Source organism: Microcaecilia unicolor, chromosome 6 (assembly GCF_901765095.1).
Source record: "Microcaecilia unicolor chromosome 6, aMicUni1.1, whole genome shotgun sequence".
In the NCBI taxonomy this organism is placed as follows: domain Eukaryota; kingdom Metazoa; phylum Chordata; class Amphibia; order Gymnophiona; family Siphonopidae; genus Microcaecilia; species Microcaecilia unicolor.
This window is the reverse complement of record NC_044036.1, coordinates 172047841-172070253: the sequence shown is the minus strand read 5'-3', so window position 1 is coordinate 172070253 and position 22413 is coordinate 172047841. Positions and strand designations below refer to the sequence as shown.

General features: G+C 39.0%; 1 protein-coding gene across 1 annotated transcript in view; it reads left to right on the top strand.

Moving 5' to 3' along the window:
* Nucleotides 1–22413, top strand: part of IARS1 (isoleucyl-tRNA synthetase 1) — a 451726-nt gene that overhangs the window by 165399 nt on the left and 263914 nt on the right. The window contains exon 18 of the mRNA XM_030205292.1: nucleotides 10997–11080. Coding sequence (XP_030061152.1) covers nucleotides 10997–11080 — 84 coding nt within the window. The remainder of the gene's footprint in view (nucleotides 1–10996; nucleotides 11081–22413) is intronic.

Genomic DNA, 22413 nt, shown 5'->3' with positions numbered 1-22413 from the left:
CACTTGTCCCCAACCCAATTCAACCCTCCTCCCATCTACCCAGACCCTACAACCCTCATGAATTACCCTGGTGGTCTAGTGGACCGGGCAGGAGTGGCCCCCTTGTGCTCTTTGTCTGATTGACTCTAGGTTCAAAAATGACAATGATGACCCCCTAATGGTAGTCTTGTAGTATTACTACTAGGCAATCAGCTTTTCATGCCCTTTTATGGAAGGATGACCCATAGTGGTAGTACTGCAGGACTACCACTAGGGGTCGTTGCTGCCATCTTTGAACTCAAAGTCAAGCAGGGCAAGAGCACAGTGGGACCACTTCTGCCCGGTCCACTAGCCTCCAGGGATCAGCTGCAGGTAAGTCCCAGGGCTGATAGGGGGTCCAGGGAAATGAGAGGAGATTTAGATTGGGGATAGAGGGGGTGGGTTGGGGGAGATAAAAACTGGGATCAACAGATCTTCTTAACAGAGTCCTGGCCTGTATTCATTTGGGACCTAGTCAAATGTCTGAGCAGCTTATGATCTAAATAAAGTGAATGTCAACAACAGAGGTTAGGGAAGGGGAAAGAGCTACAATTTCAATGTGAAAAGAGGAAAAGGGAAGCTCAAAAGGGCAACTGTATAGTGCAGTCTCACATCCATTAGGTCTCGCAATCAGATGTAAGCATTGGTGAAAAGGAATGTTTTAAAATCAGCTTTAAATTGTTTTTGGGATATTTGGAGTCTGCATTGTTGTGGCAATAGATTCCAGAGCTCCAGTCTCTGGACCAAAAAGATATACCATTTGATAGTGTTTGGGTACCAGTGTTAAGTGCTGGTGCCTGAACATGGTCCAGTATTAAATATCAGACTTAAAGCAACCTGTGACTGTCAGCATTTAAAAAAAAGGCTTATTGTCATGGGATGAATATCTGTGGGATTAATTTTAGCAACGAAGAACCAGTTATGGAAGGATATTTATTTATTTATTTATTTATTGCATTTGTATCCCACATTTTCCCACCTATTTGCAGGCTCAATGTGGCTTACAATGTTCTGCCCTGGCTATTGCCATGGCTGAATAGAAATACAATTAATAATAACACAAGAATAATAGTAATATAGTGGAATAAAATGTTAGGTATAACGATCGGATATGGCAGACTGACTAATAAATGATTTCAAAATGTTCAGTCTGGTCTAAGAAAGCATTATCCATATATTTGCAGATGTGTTTCTCTTATCTTACAGAAAACCTCTGCAAGCCCATTTTAGTTTTTAAAATGTTTTTATTTTATGAATTTTTCAAACATACTATCAAGCATTTGACACTTGAAAACTGGAAATCAGTAATAGATCAAACATGAAAATAGAACAATATTCTATCAAAGAAACAAATGCATCCATCAGACCATAATTATTAGAGTGCGACACAAGAAGTATATATTAGACAGTCAAACTACTATCTCATACAAAAGAAGAAAAAAACAGCTATGGAAGCAGTATTAGTCACAGTTGCAGTAGCCAGGAATATGCTTATACTTTTGGAGATCTACCAGCTACCTGGCTCTGAATACTACTTGTGCCACAATAAAATCCAACAGTTGTTTAGGCTCAAAGAAAATATAATTTTTTGTAAGATAATATAATATTTAGCAGGAAATTTCAAAAGAGATTTATTTAATTTATTTATTTATTAGGATTTATTTACTGCCTTTTTGAAGGAATTCACTCAAGGCGGTGTACAGTAAGAATAGATCAAACATGAGCAATAGGCAATTACAGCAGTAAAAATATTCAAGTAATACAAAGTATGGCAGAGTATACTACTTACAATGTCAACACAATACATAATAGAACAATTTTAATTGATAGTGAAGAGTAAAGCAAAGATGGAACATATAGATAGGTAAGAGAGTAAGAAGAGTTAGAAAGTAAAGTGACTGATAAATTTGCACATGAGGTCAGAGAGATGGTTAAACAAGAGGTCAAACACCTACATAACAGGACTTAAAAGATTACCTCATTGCCACACCAAAGCTGCCCCCAGACCACCCTTGAACTATAGGACTGGTGAATGCCAGATCAGCTGCAAAGAAATCATCGGTGATCCATGATGCCATACATGAACATCATCTTGACATCCTAGGAATAAGTGAAACCTGGCTAGATGAAAGTGGGGGGTTCACCACTAGATGAACTATGCCCAACAGGTTTCAACATCAACCAAGACCAGGAAGACGAGATGGAGGGGTAACAGTCTTGATTTGGGATACAATCAAACTGCACAGAATATCCATCCCAAAGCTATATGAATCTGAATCTCTCTTAATACAACTTGAAGAGGAGAAAACAATCTGGCTGCTCATGGTATACAGAGCACCTCGTAACAACACATTATCTGTGCAAGAACTCCTAGACCTGATTACTCAAGACACCCTGAATTACCCTAGGCTGGTGATCATGGGAGACTTCAATCTACACATCAAAACTCCAGAAATCCACCACAGCTGCCTTCTTGGACACGATGACAGCACTAGGATTTACACAGGTGATCAATTCTCCAACCCACAAAAAGGGTCATATACTAGACCTGGTATTCTACAAAGGGGTGGATATCCCAGAATTCTGGGATAACAGTATTGAAATAACACCCCTATCATGGTCAGACCATTTTCTAATTAAATTCTCCCTAAGTGACCACCTAAAACAAATGGCACCTCCCACAGTTTGGAAGGAGATCAGAGACAAAAAAAAAAAAAAGCTGACTGCTGAGAATTTCCTAGAGGCCTTGGACTATCCACATGTGGATGAAAAGACAACAGTGTCGGAACAAGTTGACATCTGGAATACACACTTAGCCAAGACCTTAGAGAAAACAGCACCACTAAAAAAGGTCTTATGCCCCACTCAAAAACGCTCATTTTGGTTTTCTCCAGAACTGCGGATCTTTAAATGCGAAGGACGAAAACTGGAAAGGAGATAGTGCAGATCTCGCCTGGATGAAGACAGATTAAACTGTAGGAAGCACATGGCAAAGTACCGCCAAGCCTTAACAGCAACCAAAAAAACACCTTTTTCACTTAGCCCTTACCCCTGAATTTATACTTGTAAAATCCAGACTTGTAAATTCTGCTTTTTTTCTGCTCCTGTCTTCGTTTGATGCTGTTCTAGAAAGCATTCCAGTGGTCATTAAATATCCTTTCTCATATTTTATATGTTAGCTCTTCCATGGCATATACTTCAGGTACTCTTGTCAATCCCACTTAGAAGGAGGTAGCATATACTTCCATTTTGCTGTTACAGTATTTGGCAGCTTTCAAAAGATGATAGACTACCTTTCTTTTATTTTTATTATTTATATTGATTTAAGAAAATTGGCTAAGAGAGAACAAAAACTAATGTTTCTGTGGGGTACATATGCTCTGATACTGTCTGGACAGCTTAATCCTCTCCCAGATTGAGTCCACTGCTTTCAGCCACAAATTTATAACTAAGAAACAGTACTGCCTGAGAAGGTTCAAAAAAATATGAGTAACCATCCTTGATATTGAAGAATACATTTGAAAGGGAACTTTAACAAAAATAACGCCCCCAAGACCAACACATTAGGGTGTATTATAAGAAATTGTTTTACAGTGTCTGAGTCACTTTTGCCACATTTGGAAACGGAGAATTCCTATGCTTAAAAAATAGTTAGGATCTAATGCCATTGTTACCAGAAGTTTAGAGGGAATAGCAACCTCATCGCTGGAGGATTCCAGAAAGGCAGTAAAGGACAAACTATCTTCAGAAATTGGGGATGAAAACATCTTGACTGCCCTCAACAGATTTCTTCTTAAATGGTAGCAAATAAAAAAAGACCCTAGACCTGGTGGGACAGACTGAGAGGGAACTTAAAGAATCTGTCATGTACTACTTGAACATTTCCTGAACAGATATTCCCAGAACACTTGGGAAATTTATCAAACATTTCTTTCGAGGTCTCAATGTGTTCTCCAAATTTCACATTTAACTGCTAAACTAGTAGTATCCTTGGCGATGGCGTTTCCAAGTCGATTCACTTTATCCATCCCAGACTCCAACTTCTCCACCTGATTTTGCATCACCAATAGTTGGCCCTCCTGACTCTGTCTTTACTTCCAGGACCAAATTTTTTCCACCAGCCTGAGCCAACTGTTGGAACAAATTCTGACCAAGAGCAACAACCAGCTTTCATATTTATATACCATATTAAAAAGTGAAGTAGTCCCAATAGAAACTTCAACTCTTCCAGGAGGGTCTGTAGGAAGTCTATCCTGCCCCATCTAGGGCTTTATAGTATGTTACTCTTAGTACCTCTGGACTGTATTTGTCCCTGTGGAGTGCCTTCTATTGGCACCAGCGTCCACACTCCTTTTGGGATGGTGGTGATGGAATGTCTTTGCATTGCACCGAAGTTGACGTGGATTCAACCTCTCTCACTCTTGCTGGATTTTCTGGAGGGAACCATCCTCGAGTTTTAGCGAGATGCTGCATTCAAGGGGAGCCAAAGGCAGTGCTGCTCCACTGACCTCTCAAGTGAGCCATCCCCGGTTTTGTCCCATACATCACAAAGACAACCATAGTTGAAGAAACCAACACAGAATGAGCCAAGACAGCTGCTGAATAAGAGCCCAGCCTCCCTTTGTCTCTTAGGCATATCTAAAGCAAAGGTAAGAAGCCCTTATGCAAGGGCCCTTCCTTAGGCTGCCATATTGGAATTTGAAGCATTTTCCATTTATGCTTTTCTTTATTCTTCATCATTACTAGAATGAGGTAATTTCGTTATTTCTCATATATGTAGTATCTTAACAGCAGAGCAGACCCAAAACAAAATGTATTCGGTGCAGATAAATAAAAACAGTATACAATTTTTGTCTAACTGCCCATGTTTCACCCTCTGAAGGACTGTGTCAGGGGCTTAACAAACTATAAAATAATGCATAAATGGCCATCAGATAATATATAACAGATACTACCTACAGTCTAATAATTAAAAAACAAACAAACGCAAATGTTAATTCAGATAAAACAGCATTGTATACCCAGGAGGAGCAATTCAGTGTTTTCCCTGTCTGGTTGGAACTAAAAATATACAAAAATGTAGATAATTAGATAAATTAAAAGATCCCACATTGCAGCCAAACTACAAAAAAAGGCACTTTGGTATCCAAAGAAAAAGATGTCAAAATGATTGCTCACCAGAACAGCATATAGAGTAATTTTCACAAACTCTTGGCTGTTTTCTGAAAGCAGCTGCAGCCTGACACACAGGCTGCTCCCATATACAAACTGATATATGCCTTGCTGAGGTCAAAGTTACCTTTTATAACTTCCTTCCTCCGCTTATCAAAGTAGAGTGTACTTTTAATTTTAAATTTTAGTCACATCCTTTACAGGTAAAAATAAATAATTAAATAAAAATAAGAGGTTCTTGACTATTTTGGGCTCCAACCTCTAACTGAACAGCCCCTTCCAGTGCTTTTTAGTGACTTGGGGATTGCATTCTTTAGTAGTATTAGTATTAAGATGGCACCTGTTTGGAGCCTATTCTTTAAATGCTCTTGACTAGATGCAGGAGATAGGCTTGTATCTTAAAGTATTCTATAAGTTACGAATCTGTGTGCAATCCCCAAGTCACCAAAAACACAACCTGTTGCAGGTTTACAACCACCTGAGGGAAAGGTGCAAACCTTTTAAGGATTGCAAACATTTCAGTTGTGACCGTAGTTTATGCACTCTATTGCATCTGTCTCAAGATAGGAATGTTCAATATCTGCAAAGGGGGGGGGGGGGGGGGGTACAACCCCCTGTGTGCATCCTGCAAGGCGTATCAGGGGTTCCTGGTGGAATATAATTTGGAGATAGTGTTCATCTCTTTAACCTCTTCCCATTCTTAGTGTGTTGGGGGAGGTTACATCTTCAGGATCTCCATCCCCACCTTCAAACTCCTCAGGGGTTCTTTTTGCTTGAGAATAGGTTGGTAACAAGGGTTGGTCGATTTGAGGGAGTAGGGGTGATGGCAGTCAGTTGGAGTTAGAATTTATGTCTAAGGGAGATGTGCAGTTATGGTCTGAAGGGTGGGCGTGTTATAGCAGACTTTTCAACTTTATTTTGTAATGATCCACCTCCCACTTTCGTGCTTGGTCATACTACTATCCTAAGCATTTTTGTACAAATGATGTTGATTAATAGCTTTTAAAATCTGGTTTGTATTAAAGGAATTTTCACATGGGCAGACTCCCTCACCTCATAAGGAATTTAGTTTACAATATACCTTTCCATGATTATTTTGCATTGAGTATTCTGCTTTTTCCCTTCTCTCCTTACAGTGGTGGAAATAAGTATTTGATCCCTTGCTGATTTTGTAAGTTTGCCCACTGACAAAGACATGAGCAGCCCATAATTGAAGGGTAGGTTATTGGTAACAGTGAGAGATAGCACATCACAAATTAAATCCGGAAAATCACATTGTGGAAAGTATATGAATTTATTTGCATTCTGCAGAGGGAAATAAGTATTTAATCCCTCTGGCAAACAAGACCTAATACTTGGTGGCAAAACCCTTGTTGGCAAGCACAGCGGTCAGACGTCTTCTGTAGTTGATGATGAGGTTTGCACACATGTCAGGAGGAATTTTGGTCCACTCCTCTTTGCAGATCATCTCTAAATCATTAAGAGTTCTGGGCTGTCGCTTGGCAACTCGCAGCTTCAGCTCCCTCCATAAGTTTTCAATGGGATTAAGGTCTGGTGACTGGCTAGGCCACTCCATGACCCTAATGTGCTTCTTCCTGAGCCACTCCTTTGTTGCCTTGGCTGTATGTTTTGGGTCATTGTCGTGCTGGAAGACCCAGCCACGACCCATTTTTAAGGCCCTGGCGGAGGGAAGGAGGTTGTCACTCAGAATTGTACGGTACATGGCCCCATCCATTCTCCCATTGATGCGGTGAAGTAGTCCTGTGCCCTTAGCAGAGAAACACCCCCAAAACATAACATTTCCACCTCCATGCTTGACAGTGGGGACGGTGTTCTTTGGGTCATAGGCAGCATTTCTCTTCCTCCAAACACGGCGAGTTGAGTTCATGCCAAAGAGCTCAATTTTTGTCTCATCTGACCACAGCACCTTCTCCCAATCACTCTCGGCATCATCCAGGTGTTCACTGGCAAACTTCAGACGGGCCGTCACATGTGCCTTCCGGAGCAGGGGGACCTTGCAGGCACTGCAGGATTGCAATCCGTTATGTCGTAATGTGTTACTAATGGTTTTCGTGGTGACAGTGGTCCCAGCTGCCTTGAGATCATTGACAAGTTCCCCCCTTGTAGTTGTAGGCTGATTTCTAACCTTCCTCATGATCAAGGATACCCCACGAGGTGAGATTTTGCGTGGAGCCCCAGATCTTTGTCGATTGACAGTCATTTTGTACTTCTTCCATTTTCTTACTATGGCACCAACAGTTGTCTCCTTCTCGCCCAGCGTCTTACTGATGGTTTTGTAGCCCATTCCAGCCTTGTGCAGGTGTATGATCTTGTCCCTGACATCCTTAGACAGCTCCTTGCTCTTGGCCATTTTGTAGAGGTTAGAGTCTGACTGATTCACTGAGTGTGTGGACAGGTGTCTTTCATACAGGTGACCATTGCCGACAGCTGTCTGTCATGCAGGTAACGAGTTGATTTGGAGCATCTACCTGGTCTGTAGGGGCCAGATCTCTTACTGGTTGGTGGGGGATCAAATACTTATTTCCCTCTGCAGAATGCAAATAAATTCATATACTTTCCACAATGTGATTTTCCGGATTTAATTTGTGATGTGCTATCTCTCACTGTTACCAATAACCTACCCTTCAATTATGGGCTGCTCATGTCTTTGTCAGTGGGCAAACTTACAAAATCAGCAAGGGATCAAATACTTATTTCCACCACTGTAACTCCTAAATTTCTGTTACGTTTTCCAGCTTTAATGAGGATTACATCTATGAAACTGTTTTCTATTTCTTTTGCTTATTGAGCTGTGACTGTATGGAATCTACCATAACAGTTAGATATTGTAGACACTACCCAATTTGTAGGAAAGGACTAGAAACACTTTTATTTAGGAAATGTGTGGCAATCTTGATTGATAAATTATTCCTATTTTAAATCCTTATTATAAACCCTGGATGGTCTGGTTTGGTCTCTTAATTATGTGATCTGCCTAGAACTGTTCAGTTATTGGTGTAATGTAAGACCCAGGTTAATGTAATATAATGCTAACATTACACTCCAGGCAAACACTCTGCTCATTATGCAATATGCCAGAGCAACAAATGATCTAGACAGTGGCTCGTCTCTCACGTCTTTGCATGACTGTCTTGCAAGGAGCAAACAAGTTCACATCAGATACCTGAAATAGGTATACTTAGCTCTTTATTTGCTGCAAGTAATAACTGGGATCACATGGATCTGGTACACAGCTGATATTCATTAGATCAGTGTTTTCCAAGTCCAGTCCTGGAGTACCCCTTGCCAGTCAGGTTTTCAGGATATCCACAGTGAATATGCATGAAATAGATTTGCATATAATGGAGGCAGTACATGCAAATCAAGTTCATACATATTCATTGTGGATATCCTAAAAACCTGACTGGTAAGGGGTACTCCAGGACTGGACTTGGGAAACACTGCATTAGATGACAATCACAGAGCAATTAGAAAAGTATCTTGAACTGGCTATTAAAATGGCTCCTCGTTCCTCTTTTGTCTGCAGCCTTCTTGTCCACATTTTAAAACAGGGTGCACCACAGGTCACTTTTACAGTGGGTAGATACCAGTGGAAAAAGGCATTCCTGATTTCCATTTTAGTAAAGGGACATCTATTTCCACTGCATCATGTAATAAACACAACAGAACAAGGATCTAAAGTGGAACCACTTATTTTCAACACTTTTGAAATATCCACTGCTGAAATTTGGCAAAAATCACTCCACCCACTTATCACTGATTGAATGAGCAACAATAGCCATATAATCCAAGCTAGGTTTAGTGGCAGCACAAATATCTATAACTTTCATTATGCAAAACTCATCAAAAGTCAGCTTGAGGACGGTCATCCTCCTCTTCCATCTCTTGCCTTCGCATCCAATCTCTTGACACACTGGATAGCCGAAATTAAGGATAGAATGAATCCACACAGAAGATGTTGTTTCTTGACAGCCTGCATGGAATTGATACCTTTTCGGGAGAGCTGTAAGTAAACTTGCCTGTCAGTGATGCTTGGCTCTAAGTGCCTGCTTCTGTACACAGGTGGGCTGGCATTCAAAACCATCTTCCTTTGTAGAACATTTTGAATTAGAAGATTTCCTTAATTTTCTCCTTGTGGACTTGGAGGTTTACAAAATCTGCCTTATATGTATGTGATGCCACTTACATGTATAGCAAAATCATATTTTATATGTATGTAGCACTGCATATACAGTACAACGCCGATTATCTGGATGTCCAATTATCTGGACCGGCATCACCCCCCACCCCCCCCAGTATCCATTTCCCACAGATAGTTGAAAATTAAAATTGCTCAGCAGAAGGATGCGGAACTATCTGGAGGTGAATAGAAAGAAGGCCCTGCGAAGCTCCAGTGTATCACAAGTGCCTGTGTGCTGCCATGTGTGGTAAATATGAGGCACATGCTACTCAGCGGAGCCGCCTTTCTATCCAGTGCCAGATGGTGCCGTATCTTTCTGGTGAGCAATTTTAATATTCCATAGGTTTGTCCAATCATCTGGATTTATGATTATCCAGGCTACCCCCTGCCGACGATAGTCCAGATAATCGGTGTCATATTGTACTTAGAAACACATTAGTGAGTGCGCTCTTTATTTATAATTGCATTTGTTTATAATTTGTCTTGTGCACTGTCAACTATATGTCCTGCTTTGAAAATGCTATATGCATTTTATAAAATGCCTTGTGTTCACTGGGCCTCTTATAAAATAGAGCATTTTTAAATGAACAGACCTAAATGTCTGTTTTCCTACCTATACAAAGTTATTCTCTTAAGCTTTCAGTATATCTTTATTTGCAGAGCATCATTTGTTTTTTTTCACCCTCTTCCCCAAAGGTTGATAGTGCAGAAACATTACTTGGTAATATCAGTCACCACTGGGGTTTATGAATAAAATTGCAGGTTCTTCACCTTTGTGGTAAAGAGAACTTGAAGTGTTTATGAACTGCCATGGATTTGCAGAATTTTAGACCATTAGTCTACTTGAGCTCAGACTAGTATCTCAAGTTTATTTGGAACTTTCTAAGCCACCTATGGGAAAGATCATCGAGGTGGCTTACAGTCTAAATTTAAAAGCAGAAATTAAGTTGAAACAAGACAAGAAACAATAGGAAGGAGGGTAGAACAACATTGTAGATAGGAAAGGAGGGAGGGTAAAAACAAAAAGGTACATGCAGTATTACTGAGCTATGTAAAAAAAAATGTGCATTTAGAATTACAGACAGAGGTCCTGTGAAATCTGAAATATTGAATGAGGAACTTAATCCCATATATTTCCCAAAACCAATGTACATTTCTAAAGGAAACAAATTGATACGCCTGTGTCTTAAATCCTTAAATTTCCAACATTTTTGACAGAAGGTTTTGGTCAAGGCAAAATCTTCATTATTTCATTGCTTTTCCTGAGTTGTTCATCAGGTGGCACTCTAAGACAAACCTATGACATAGTAGACTTTTGAAGCATTTGTGCCCCTGTAATCCAAAGGAATTGGATCTTGAGTGAGAAATCAAAGTCAGTTGGTAGAATACTGGTAGTTCTGTAATTTTAATGTGCCTGAATGCATATAAGTTTACTGCATCCAGTAATGTTAGTAGTGATAGGCAATCAATTCTTGATTTAGATTTTGCAGAACCAGTCATACAAACGGGTTTGTGTGTGAACTTCCAGTTTATTAATCTTATGGTTGGTAGATATAAATAGAATGAGCATAAAATAATTTCTTTTTTTAAAAATATTTTGTGCAGTGATGGCCAAAAAATGAGTAAACGCAAGAAGAACTATCCAGATCCAGTACATATCGTAAACAGCTATGGTGCTGATGCACTAAGGTATGTTTTGTAATTGTTTTGATAATCCTCTTTATCTGTTACAATACAGGAGACAAATTCTTGCTGAATATCATAAATACATGTTGTTTAAGTGTCACACAGCATTTAGAGCAGGGGTTCTCAACTCAGGCCTTGGGACACACCTAGCCAGTCAGGTTTTCAACCCACAATGAATTTGCATTAGATAAATTTGTATGTACTGCCTTTAGTGTATGCACATCAATCAAGTCATGGATATTCATTATGGATATCCTGAAAACCTGACTGGTTGAGTGTTTCCCAAGGACTGGTTTAGGGAAGCATTTTGTAAATTAATGATACTAGAGAGAGCATCTGAACCCAAGCTGCGTCCTATTAAGGAAAGTCTTGCCTTACAAATTTGCTTCATTTCTTTGAAGGCATGAATAAACATATCGATAAAGGTGAGCCGGTTGATGTAGTGTATCTAGATTTTCAGAAAGTTTTGACAAAGTTCCTCATGAGAGATTTCTGAGAAAATTAAAAAGTCATGGGCTAGGAGGCAATGTTCTGTTGTGCATTAAGAATTGGTTATTGCATAGAAAACCAGAGGGTAGGGTTAAATTTGGCCATTTCTCTCAATGGAGGAGGGTGAATAGTGAAGTGCCACAGGGATCTGTACTGGGACCGGTGCAATTTAATATATTTTTAAATGATCTGGAAATCAGAACGACGAGTGAGGTGATTAAATTTACAGATGTTACAATACTATTCAAGGTTGTTAAAACACATGCGGACTGTGAAAAATTGCAGGAAGACCTTGGGAAATTGGAAGACTGGGCATCCAAATTGCAAATGAAATTTAATGTGGACAAATGTAAAGTGATGCACATTGGGAAGAATAATCCATATCATAGTTATCTGATGGCTAGGGTTCACCTTGGTGGTTGGCACCCAAGAAAAAGATCTATGTGTCGTAGATAATACTCTGAAATCTTCAGCCCAATGTGTGGTAGTGACAGCCAAAAAAGCAAACAGGATGCTAGGAATTATTAGGGAAGGGATAGTAAATAAGACTGAGAATACTATAATGCCTCTTTATCCTCCATGGTGCGACCTCACCTAGAGTATTGCATTCAGTTCTGGTTGCTGTATTTTAAAAAAACGTATAGTGGAATTAGAAAAGGTTCAAAGAAGAGTGACCAGAATGATAAAGGAAATGGAACTCCTTTCATATGAGGAAAGGCTAAAGAGGTTAGGGCTCTTCAGCTTGGAAGAGACGGCTGAGAGGGGGGATATGATTGAGGTTTACAAAATCCTGAGTGGTGTAGAATGAGTAGAAGTGAATCTATTTTTTTCTCTTTCAAAAAGTACAAAGACTAGGGGACACTCGAAGTTACATGGAAATACTTTTAAAACAAATAGTAGATGACAGCAGAAAAAGACCTGCACAGTCCATCCAGTCTGCACAACAAGATAACTCATATGTGCTACTTTTTGTATATACCTTATCTTGATTTGTATCTGTCTTTTTCAGGGCACAGACCGTATAAGTCTGCCCAGCACTAGCCCCGCCTCCCAACCACCAGCCCCTTGATTTGTATCTGTCATTTTCAGGGCACAGACTGTATAACTCTGCCCAGCACTAGCCCCGCCTCCCAACCACCAGCCCCTTGATTTGTATCTGTCTTTTTCAGGGCACAGACCGTATAAGTCTGCCCAGCACTAACCCCGCCTCCCAACCACCAGCCCCGCCTCTGCCATCCAATCTCCGCTAAGCTCCTGAGGATCCCTTCCTTCCGAAAAGGATTCCTTTATGTTTATCCCACGCATGTTTGAATTCCGTTACCATTTTCATCTCCACCACCTCCCGCGGGAGAGCATTCAAAGCATCCACCACTTTCTCCGTGAAAAAATACTTCCTGACATTTTTCTTGATATATAGGAGGAAATGTTTTTTCACTCAACGAATAGTTAACCTCTGGAATTCGTTGCCGGTGGATATGGTAACAGAGGTTAGCATATCCGGGTTTGTAAAAGATTTGAACAAGTTCCTGGAGAGAAAGTCCATAGTGTGCTATTGAGACAGACATAGGGAAGCCCCTATTTGCCCTGGGGTTGGTAGCATGGAATGTTGCTGCTATTTGGGTTTGTGCTAGGTACTTGTGACCTTGATTTGCCACTGTTTGAAGTATTATACTGGGCTAGAGGACCATTGGTCTGGTCCAGTATGGATACTCTTATGTTCTTTTATTCCTTGGTTGAAACGGAAAACTAGCTTTTTTTATTGTGCAGTTTTTTCTAAAGAAAAATCCAAGTAACCTTTTGTAGCTGCTATAATGCAGTGTGTGCTTTCAAATTAAATCTCTTTCACTTTAAAGAGCAGTCATCATTTTATAATCTCAGGATCTGCAACTTTGTGGTAAACAGAGCTTGAAGCGTTGGCTTCTAAATTACCAGTGATGTGCTGCCACAGAAGATAATTGTAAATATGTGGGCAGTGAATCAACTTTGCTATAGCACTGTTTTTCTAGGAATTCCGTGGTTATTGTCTAGGAATAACAATATATACTATAATACAATATGACTTAGTTGTCCCAAACTACTACTAATGCTTTTGTAATGTGTCTTATATTTCATCGAGGGCTGACTTAATTTTTGCATATTACATATAAAATTCATAAAACATTATTTGTGTGTATATGTGGATTATTTTACCACAGGATTCCATTCTATGCAATAAAGACCCTGTGCTAAAATATGACTTATGGTAAAATAACCTGACTTACCAGTAGCCTGCCACCCTTAAAGGCTTGACAAAAAGTAAGGCTTTCTGCTGCTTTCCTGATGGGGTTGTAGTTCTGATTTATGTATAACTCCTTCTGAGAAAGAGTGCCAGAGAATGGGGAGCTTGACTTATGAAGGCACACTGATATCTACTGAATTCCTTGATTTTCTTACAGTGAAAATGAAATCGAGTGGGTTCTTTTGGAGGACCTTAAAGACCTAAGGAAGATCTAGACATGTGTGTTTCTGCCCTGCAGCCCTTATAGCAGGCATGTCAAACATGCAGCCTGCGGGGAAGTTTTATGTGGCCAATGACAGTATCTAATTTGCATTCTAAATTTAAAGTGGTTAATTACATAATGTAAATTTGACTCATAAGTAATTGTAATGGAGAGAATAGGGAGGGTGAATATTAGTATGGCCCATCAATGAATGCGTGGCAGCCCATCATTAGACATGAATTTTGACATACCTGCTTTACAGAAACCAGAGAGAGAACATTGGACTCAATCTGGTCAGTGTTAGCAGCATTGCATAAAGTGTGCATCTTTTATTACTATTTCTTTTATTATACAACTTTGGTCAGAGATCTGAAGACAGTGTATGACTCGAACGTCTAAGATTTTGGAGCTTGGAAATAGTCACTCAGCTTAAGGACACTTGATCAAGTTTTGCAGGGTAGACTTGTGTGCATTGTAAAGTTGAGAATAATGAGAATTCTATTGGACTGAGTTTGAGTTTTGATTTTTCTATGTCCTAAACTCTTGTCTCCTAATGCTACCTTCTACAAACATCTTACTTTATTTTTATACATTTAGCAAAAAATTGTACAAGCATTAAACTTGAAAGGTAAATCTGAAAGCTTTCATACATCTAGAGGAAAAAAAAAGATCCAAGAAAACTTAAAGAATAAGTTCTTAATTGTAGCTGGCTCACAAAGCTAAAGAAATTACTCTATACAAACACAGAGCTAGAAAGGATCACAGTACTTATTCAAGCCAAATCAACAATGTCAAATCCTTTAATTTCTTCTCAGCATGATGGTGCTACAAATGTGGAGGAAAAGCCTCAAAAGATATTGGGATAACTCTGTTGTCAACAGCTCACGAGCTTATCAACCTTAAGGAGCCCCCTCACTCATCACTGTCATAAAAACCTCCAACTATTCTTCTGATTACTTTTTTCTTATCAGAACTACTCAGACTTTGTTTTTATTTTTCAGTTAATCAGAACTTATCTTTGCAGTCGCACAGTCTTGTTCAACTGTCCACGGCCAACTTTGGCCAAGGTTTTCGGTCCTGCTTCAGGGTCCGTGGCGTACTCTACTGTCTTTTCACTACTGCAGTGCATACTGTTCTCTTGTCCAGACAAGACTAATCAAGTTGAACAAGACTGTGCGACTGCAAAGATAAGTTTTGATTAATTGAAAAATAAAAACAGATTTGAGTAGTTCTGATAAGAACAAAGTAATCAGAAGAGTAGTTGGAAGTTTTTATACCAGTGATGAGTGAGGGGGCTCCTTAAGGTTGATAAGCTCGTGAGCTGTTGACAACGGAGTTATCCAATATTTTTTGAGGCTTTTCCTCCACATTTGTAGCACCATCATGCTGCGAAGAAATTAAAGGATTTGACTGTTGATTTCACAAAGCTAAAGCCCACAAGATTGGAGAAGGAGAAACATTAAAGAGGATTCTAGAGGAAAAGAAAAATGTTCATATTCAGGAAATAGGTTAAAGCTGTGCAGACTCAGAGCAAGACCTTTTCCATCACAGGTCTCGTATTAGGCTCACCAGGTTCAACCACCATCCATTTTCCTATCCACAACAAACTTATCACTTAGAAATAATACTAATTGAGATGGATCAAAACAAAACATATTTTACACTCTTGTAATGAAAAATACATTTACAGGGAAGTGTCAGTGGGAAATGGGCCCAAGTTTGCTGGAGCTTTGGTCAAAGGAGCATAAATTGCTACCTTCTTTTCTGTGTAGCCCTTGAAGTATCTGAGAAAACTCAGATCTGAGAATCACAAAAAGGCTGAGATGTATTCTTAAAATATAATTTCAGAATATGATCATAATCTGTTTCTAATACGAGACACAATTAAAGTTGAAAAATTGAGAGATCAAGCTATCAGCGGAAAGGGTTGATTCTTCCAGTTGATTTGAGCCAGAGTTCACAGCTTGATGAGTTGGAACTTGACAAGCTCTATTGATCTGAGGAATCAGATCATCTGATAGTTTTAATATTTCTTTCATATATTTCACCAATTTATCCTTAGGAGAGAGTCCACCCAACATAAAATTTTATGAAACACAGGTTTCTAGACCAAGAAACATTTTCCAAAGCTTCCATCTTTGTAGGAATAGCAATATCTTTTATCAAAGCCGATTCAGTGAACTCTGCTTTCTTAAGGCTTAAATCTACAGCGTCAAAGTTTTGATCCATATTCACCAACTTAACCGAATAATCCATTACAGTAACAAATAATTTAACAATTTGGTTATTGAGAGCTTTAAAGTTTCAATTAAGATTCTTCCTTAAAGAGTCAATAACCACTTAAAGTGATTTCAAACTATCTAGCAAGGGCTTAACCAGAGAGGAAGCTTGGTAGCATTCAGAGGATATTCAACATTTTGCTCAACAGTGAGACTGAAGGTTTTACTTGTTCTACAAACTTTTAAAAGAACTATTTAAGCATCCTAATAGAGGTCTTCGCCTACTGCAAAAGATCATGTATCTTTACCTCACAAGTTGTGGGAGATTGACGAACAGGGGGTCAGTATTACCTGGATCTGTCAGCTCTTCTGGAAAGAATAAAAGTAGAGAGGGTTCTCTGGGATCCAGCCAGGTTTGAGTGATAAAAGGGACATAAGAGAATGTGTAGCCCTACTCCATTTCTTTAGTATTAATTTTCTCATATTTTTCTTCTTGCTCTGAAGTTTGTTTATTGGATCCTTCTATATTGTGGACTATGGTGTTGCTCTATCTTATAGTCTAGTTAAGTTTATTATTCTGTTTTGTGTATTTATACAGTATGGATACATTTCAATGCAATACTTTCTTTAAAAAAATGAAATAAAACAAACTGCCATTCTGTTGTATGGAACATTACAGTAATCCAGCCAAGAGGTTTTTTGACAGGGACTACTGTGATCAGACTCACCCATTCAGTGAACGATTGGTGTTTTCATAGTTGATACAGATGATAAAAGCAGCTTCTAAAAGTTGGATTTAGCTCATTTGTCCCTTGTTTTGTCCAGAAAGGTTTCAGTTGTCTCTAAGATATTTTATCCTTGTTCATTGGTTATATTGTGGATGATAGTGAATACCTTATTCGTTGACTCTGAGTGTGCCTATCACCATGCCATGTACTATCGTGCCTAATAGTTCCTATCCCTTCTTTCTTATTTAAGTATTCACATGAAATTGCTCCCCTTATCTCACTCTTCTCTGATGTATTGCTATTGTTCCTCATGGTAATTCTAGTCTTCTAACTGTGCTTTTCTCATAGGTCCATTGTATGCATTGGTCCCCTTCTCAGTTGTTCCTCCTCCCACCTCCTGTGGAATAAATTGTCCTATGCAATCGGGGACTTGACACAGTTGCCTATCTTCAAATCCAGGTTTCAACACCATCTTTTTGAACTGGCTTTTCCTTAATGGTTCTTTACCTCCAAACACAGGCATACTTCATCCTATTTCATCTTTGGATACCTCAAACCCCTCCTTCCCATAGAATCAAAAGATACCTTCTTCAACAGTAGTAAATGTACAGACTACAACTTCAGCACAGCTTCAGCATATGTAAAACAGTGATTCATTCTGTCCACAATCTAGATCAGTGCTTGTATTAAAGCCTGCTTGGCCCCTCACCTGTTATTTGCCCACCTGACCTGATTAGGAGCCGCTGTTCAGCTGTTTTTTCCCATTACTTATCTAATGGACTAACTATTACAAACCTATAAAGAGCCAAGAGAGCTGGCATTCTTCCACCAACTGATGCAGTAGCTGCATTCCTATTTTGTACCATCAGTGCACCTGTAAATGTAGATTGCCATGGATTAGGATGCCATATAAATAAATCATGAGAGAATACACTTTTTGGAGAAGAAATGCTTTCCTCCCAAATGGAGAGTATATATTTCCTGAGAAATGTGCTTGTTAGTTTAACCAAGACCGCTCACTTTTTTTTTACTAAGATTAAAAAACAAAACAAAATCCCTGCCGCAAAAATGTAGAATTTGAAGGAAGTCATTTTGAAATACTGTCAATAGAAGTCTAGTTTTCCCTGATCTTATACTTTTATGCAATGCTATAACTTAACGGCACATAATAATGTGAACTAATCCTCCATTAGCTGACCCAAGCTTCTTTCTAAGTAAATGTGCTTGTGGTTGCTCAGGTCACTGCCAAATGAGTGTCTGAAGCTCTTTTACAGTTTTAATTTTTCATTACAAGGGCATTAGCTCTTACAGCTGAACATCTGACTACATCATTGAGGACTCGACTCCCAGCATGTATAGCAGTATCCTAGCAATGCAGCATAGAAAATGCGCTATTTGCATTTGCTAATTAATTTTATGGCATGAGGTGGCAGAGGGATAAATTGAATGCAGAGGGAAGAAAATTGCAGTATTAATAGAATATTTAAGCCACCATGAACTGAATAAACTGATAAAGGGATAGAAATCTGCAGTATGTGTTGGGACAATTAAGAGTTATTTTTCAATAGAAGATGTGATCTATATTGGATGCAGAGAGGATTAGTGATCTTTTTTTAATTGCATTTTTATTGCTGACTTGGCAGTTACTGCTGATTAATCTTGTGTTGATAATAGGCTACAACTATAGACATTTATACAAAAGCAAAATATGCTATCAAAATCTTCGCAAACATCTATTAATGTCCTCGAGGTCCTTTTACTAAGCTGCGTTAGGCACTAGTGCATACCTAACACATCCTTGCCAGACTGGTTTCCATGCCGCCATAACACTGTCGCCTCACTCCTTAGTGAGCTTCATTCCACCCTACTCTCTGATAATGTTTCTCTTAGTCTCACTTGATCTGTCATCAGCTTTTGACTTGGTGGATCATGGCTCGGTTATCTTTGATTTTCAGGCTCTGTTCTTTCTTGGTTTTCCTCTTTTCTTACATCAAGGTCATTCGTGGTTTGCACCTCATATTCTTCTTTTTCTGATGTGCCCCTCAATTGTGGTGTTCCACAAGGTTCCATCTTCTCACCTTTGTTCTTTAACATCTTTCTTAGTTCCTTGGCCGCTCTCATTCAGGACTTCAATATTAAATTCTACATCTATGCAGATGACATCCTACTTATTTCCCTATCTCCCCCTTTTATCCCGACCTCACTTGTCTTCAAAGATTGCCTCACTGCCCTATCCCGCTGGATTGCAAATCACAAACATGTATAGGCTCAATTTGCAGTCTATCACGTGTCAAACAAACACTTCTAAGACTGTTAACCTGCTGGATCTCTGGACCATTCCCTAAGTCAACCCTGATTCCATTTCTTTTGATATTCACATCCCTGCAGTCGATTCCTTTTGTTACCTTTGTATGATTCTTGACAGTTCTCTCTTATTTACTTCTCATATTTCTCAGGATCTTCAACTTGGTTTTCTTTCCTTATGCCATCTTTGCTCAGTCTCAAAATATCTATTCTTTCCTCCACTCCATATGTTAGTTCATGCCTTCATCGTTTCCATTATTAACTGTTGTAAAGTCGTGTATTTTGGTCTACCTTTACATCAAACCAAACAGCTGCAAACACTCCAACATGCCGACACACTTTTCTTTTGTAAAAACCCACATATTTGATTCTGTTTCACCTCTTCTATTTAAATTACACTGGTTACCAGTCAAGTTACAATCTTGGTTTAAGGTTCTTTGTCTTACCCATAGAATACTTCATTCAGGCATCCCATCCTACTTGGCTTCTGTCATTATTCCCTACACTCCCTCCCATCCTCTAAATTCCCTTGATTCTAACAGGCTTGTCCTACCCTCCTCTAAATTTGCCCATTATGAATTGACCCAAAACTCAGCTTTTTTTCTTTGTATGTAGCCCTTAAGTTATAAAACGACGACCTGCCACCTCTCTGTTCCGAACTCTCCAAGTCCCATTTTTTTCAATCTTGCCTTTAATCCAACCTTTGCAAGCAAATAAGCTATTTTATTTTATCCATCATTTTTCTCAGCTGAGCTTTGGGCTGGGGGTGCCGCAGCATCTGTTGCTAACTTTGTTTAGACCTAGGCTTTTGCCTAGTCAGTTTTGTTTTAGCTCTTCATGCATTTTTGTCTCTTGGTTTTGTGCTGGGTACTAGACTGTTTGCCTGTCTGTTGTTTCAAGTATTGTTAAGGTTGCTTGGTTCGGGTTGCATGATTTCTTTCCTGTCTCAATTTGTAGTTCCTTTCTTTTCTGACTTTTTTTTTCTTTAATTTTGTAAACCACTTTGACCTTCTTTGAGACGGCAGTATCTCTCTATATAAAATGCACCTCCAACGTTCTAATGAAGCCTCACTTTCCCAATGTTCTAACAGTGAAGTGGCTGAGATAGGCATTCCTGCTCTCTGTATCCATCTCCAGAATTGACATCACGTACTTCCGGGTTTGTCACAAGCAGAAGTGACCAACCACACAAGATTTCTCGGCTTCAGAATGTTGGAGGTGCATTCTATTAAATAGGATTGGTCAGTTCCTTGAAGCACAGCCAGAGCTCAGCGTCCTGCACAGTAACACTCAGACACCAGAGAGATAGACCGGGGGGGGGGGGGAGGTATCTCTGACACACACACACACTCTCTCTCACATACTCTGTCTCACACTGTATCACATTCACTCTCTATGTGTCACACAGTCACTCACACACTCTCTTGGTCTCATACACTGTCTCACACACACTCTCTCTCTCACATACGCACTTGCACACACTCTCATTCTCACACACACACTCTCTCTCACAGACACACTCGCACCCAGACTCACTCTCTCTCTCACACACACACGCACATTCACTCTCTCGCACACAGTCACTGTCACATACACTCTCTCAAACATACACACTCCGAGGAAAACCTTGCTAGCGCCCGTTTCATTTGTGTCAGAAACGGGCCTTTTTTATTAGTATTAAATATTTTAATAAACATAAACGTAGCACAAGTATAAATGGAATACTGTGGGATGCACTCAGGTGTCTTGTGGTAACTAAAATGATTGTGTGCTAACCACATGCTAAAAAATATTTTGTTTTTTAAATGACTGGGCGTGTCAAGAGCAGTGTGTGGGCATTTTTGCGCTAATTGACTAGCGCATCTACATTACTGCACCTTAACTGGTTTGCGCCGGGTTACTGCATGAGCCCTGACTGCCTACAAAATGGATGGAAGTAAGTTATCACGCAATTTTTTAAAATGGCCACACATTTAAATAGCAACATTAGCACATGACCATTAATACAAAAAAGGGAAAATAGGCCATTTTCCAGCTGCGATAAAAATGGTCTGAGTGTGTGTGGAAAACCCACATAAGGGCATGGTAACGACATTTTTTAACCACACCTTTGTATAAAGGTCCCCTTTGTTAATAAGCAGAAAGTTGTCCCATTGTGATTTATGATGACTAACATAGTATAGATCCATTGCAGTAGTAATGGTAAGCCAATCATTGCATTAATAGTTTTTGGATTTCACTGGGGTTCTGCACAACATGTATTTATAGAAATGTGAAAATGGTATACACATTAAGAAAAATATCATAGTGAATAGTTTTATAGTAAAAAATTCATGAAGTACAAATGCATTTAAAATTGATGACTTCTACTGGTTCACGTATAAACACTATAAACCATTCTTGATGTAGCATTACAAATATGTTTGTATTAGTTGCATTAGTTGCATTAGTTTGTGAGTATTGAAGTAGGTGGCTCTTGATGTTCATATTACAACAGTGATTTAGCTTAAACGAAAATATGTTGCTACTGTCTGTGGACAGGTGGTACTGCATTCTTCAGTTAATGCCAGAGCTGTTGGCCAGAAATTACAACATTCACAAACTTTTCTCATGCTCATCCAAGTGCACAGCACTACAGTGAAGTATTTTATTTCTTTTTTTTTTTTTCAAACTTTATATTCTTTTCTAAAAGCATCTTTGCAGTAGAACCAGTGACATCTGTCCCATATCCTTTTCATTTTTCCTCATGCCCAGACTTGTATTAGTGATTTAAAATCAGTTTTACTGCACTGATGACAAGTCTTGAACTAACATCACTTGCTCTGGAGCATAGTGAACTTCATGCTTTTAATACAGAATTTATAAGAATATGAGAATTGGGAATTTCTTCCAATTTAGAAAAAAATTAATAAAATTAAGGCTTCAGCTACCATCTGAACAACAGTTAAGAGGCAAAAGTATTTGTTACCGCCACATTAGAAGGACTCTAATATTAAAGAATACTAAAATAATTAAATATTTGTATGAAATGAAGAAAAATTAAGTTCAAAGGCAAAACCTCTTGACACTTTGAAAGAAATTCATTCCTTTTATTTTATGTTCGTATATGCCTGGAA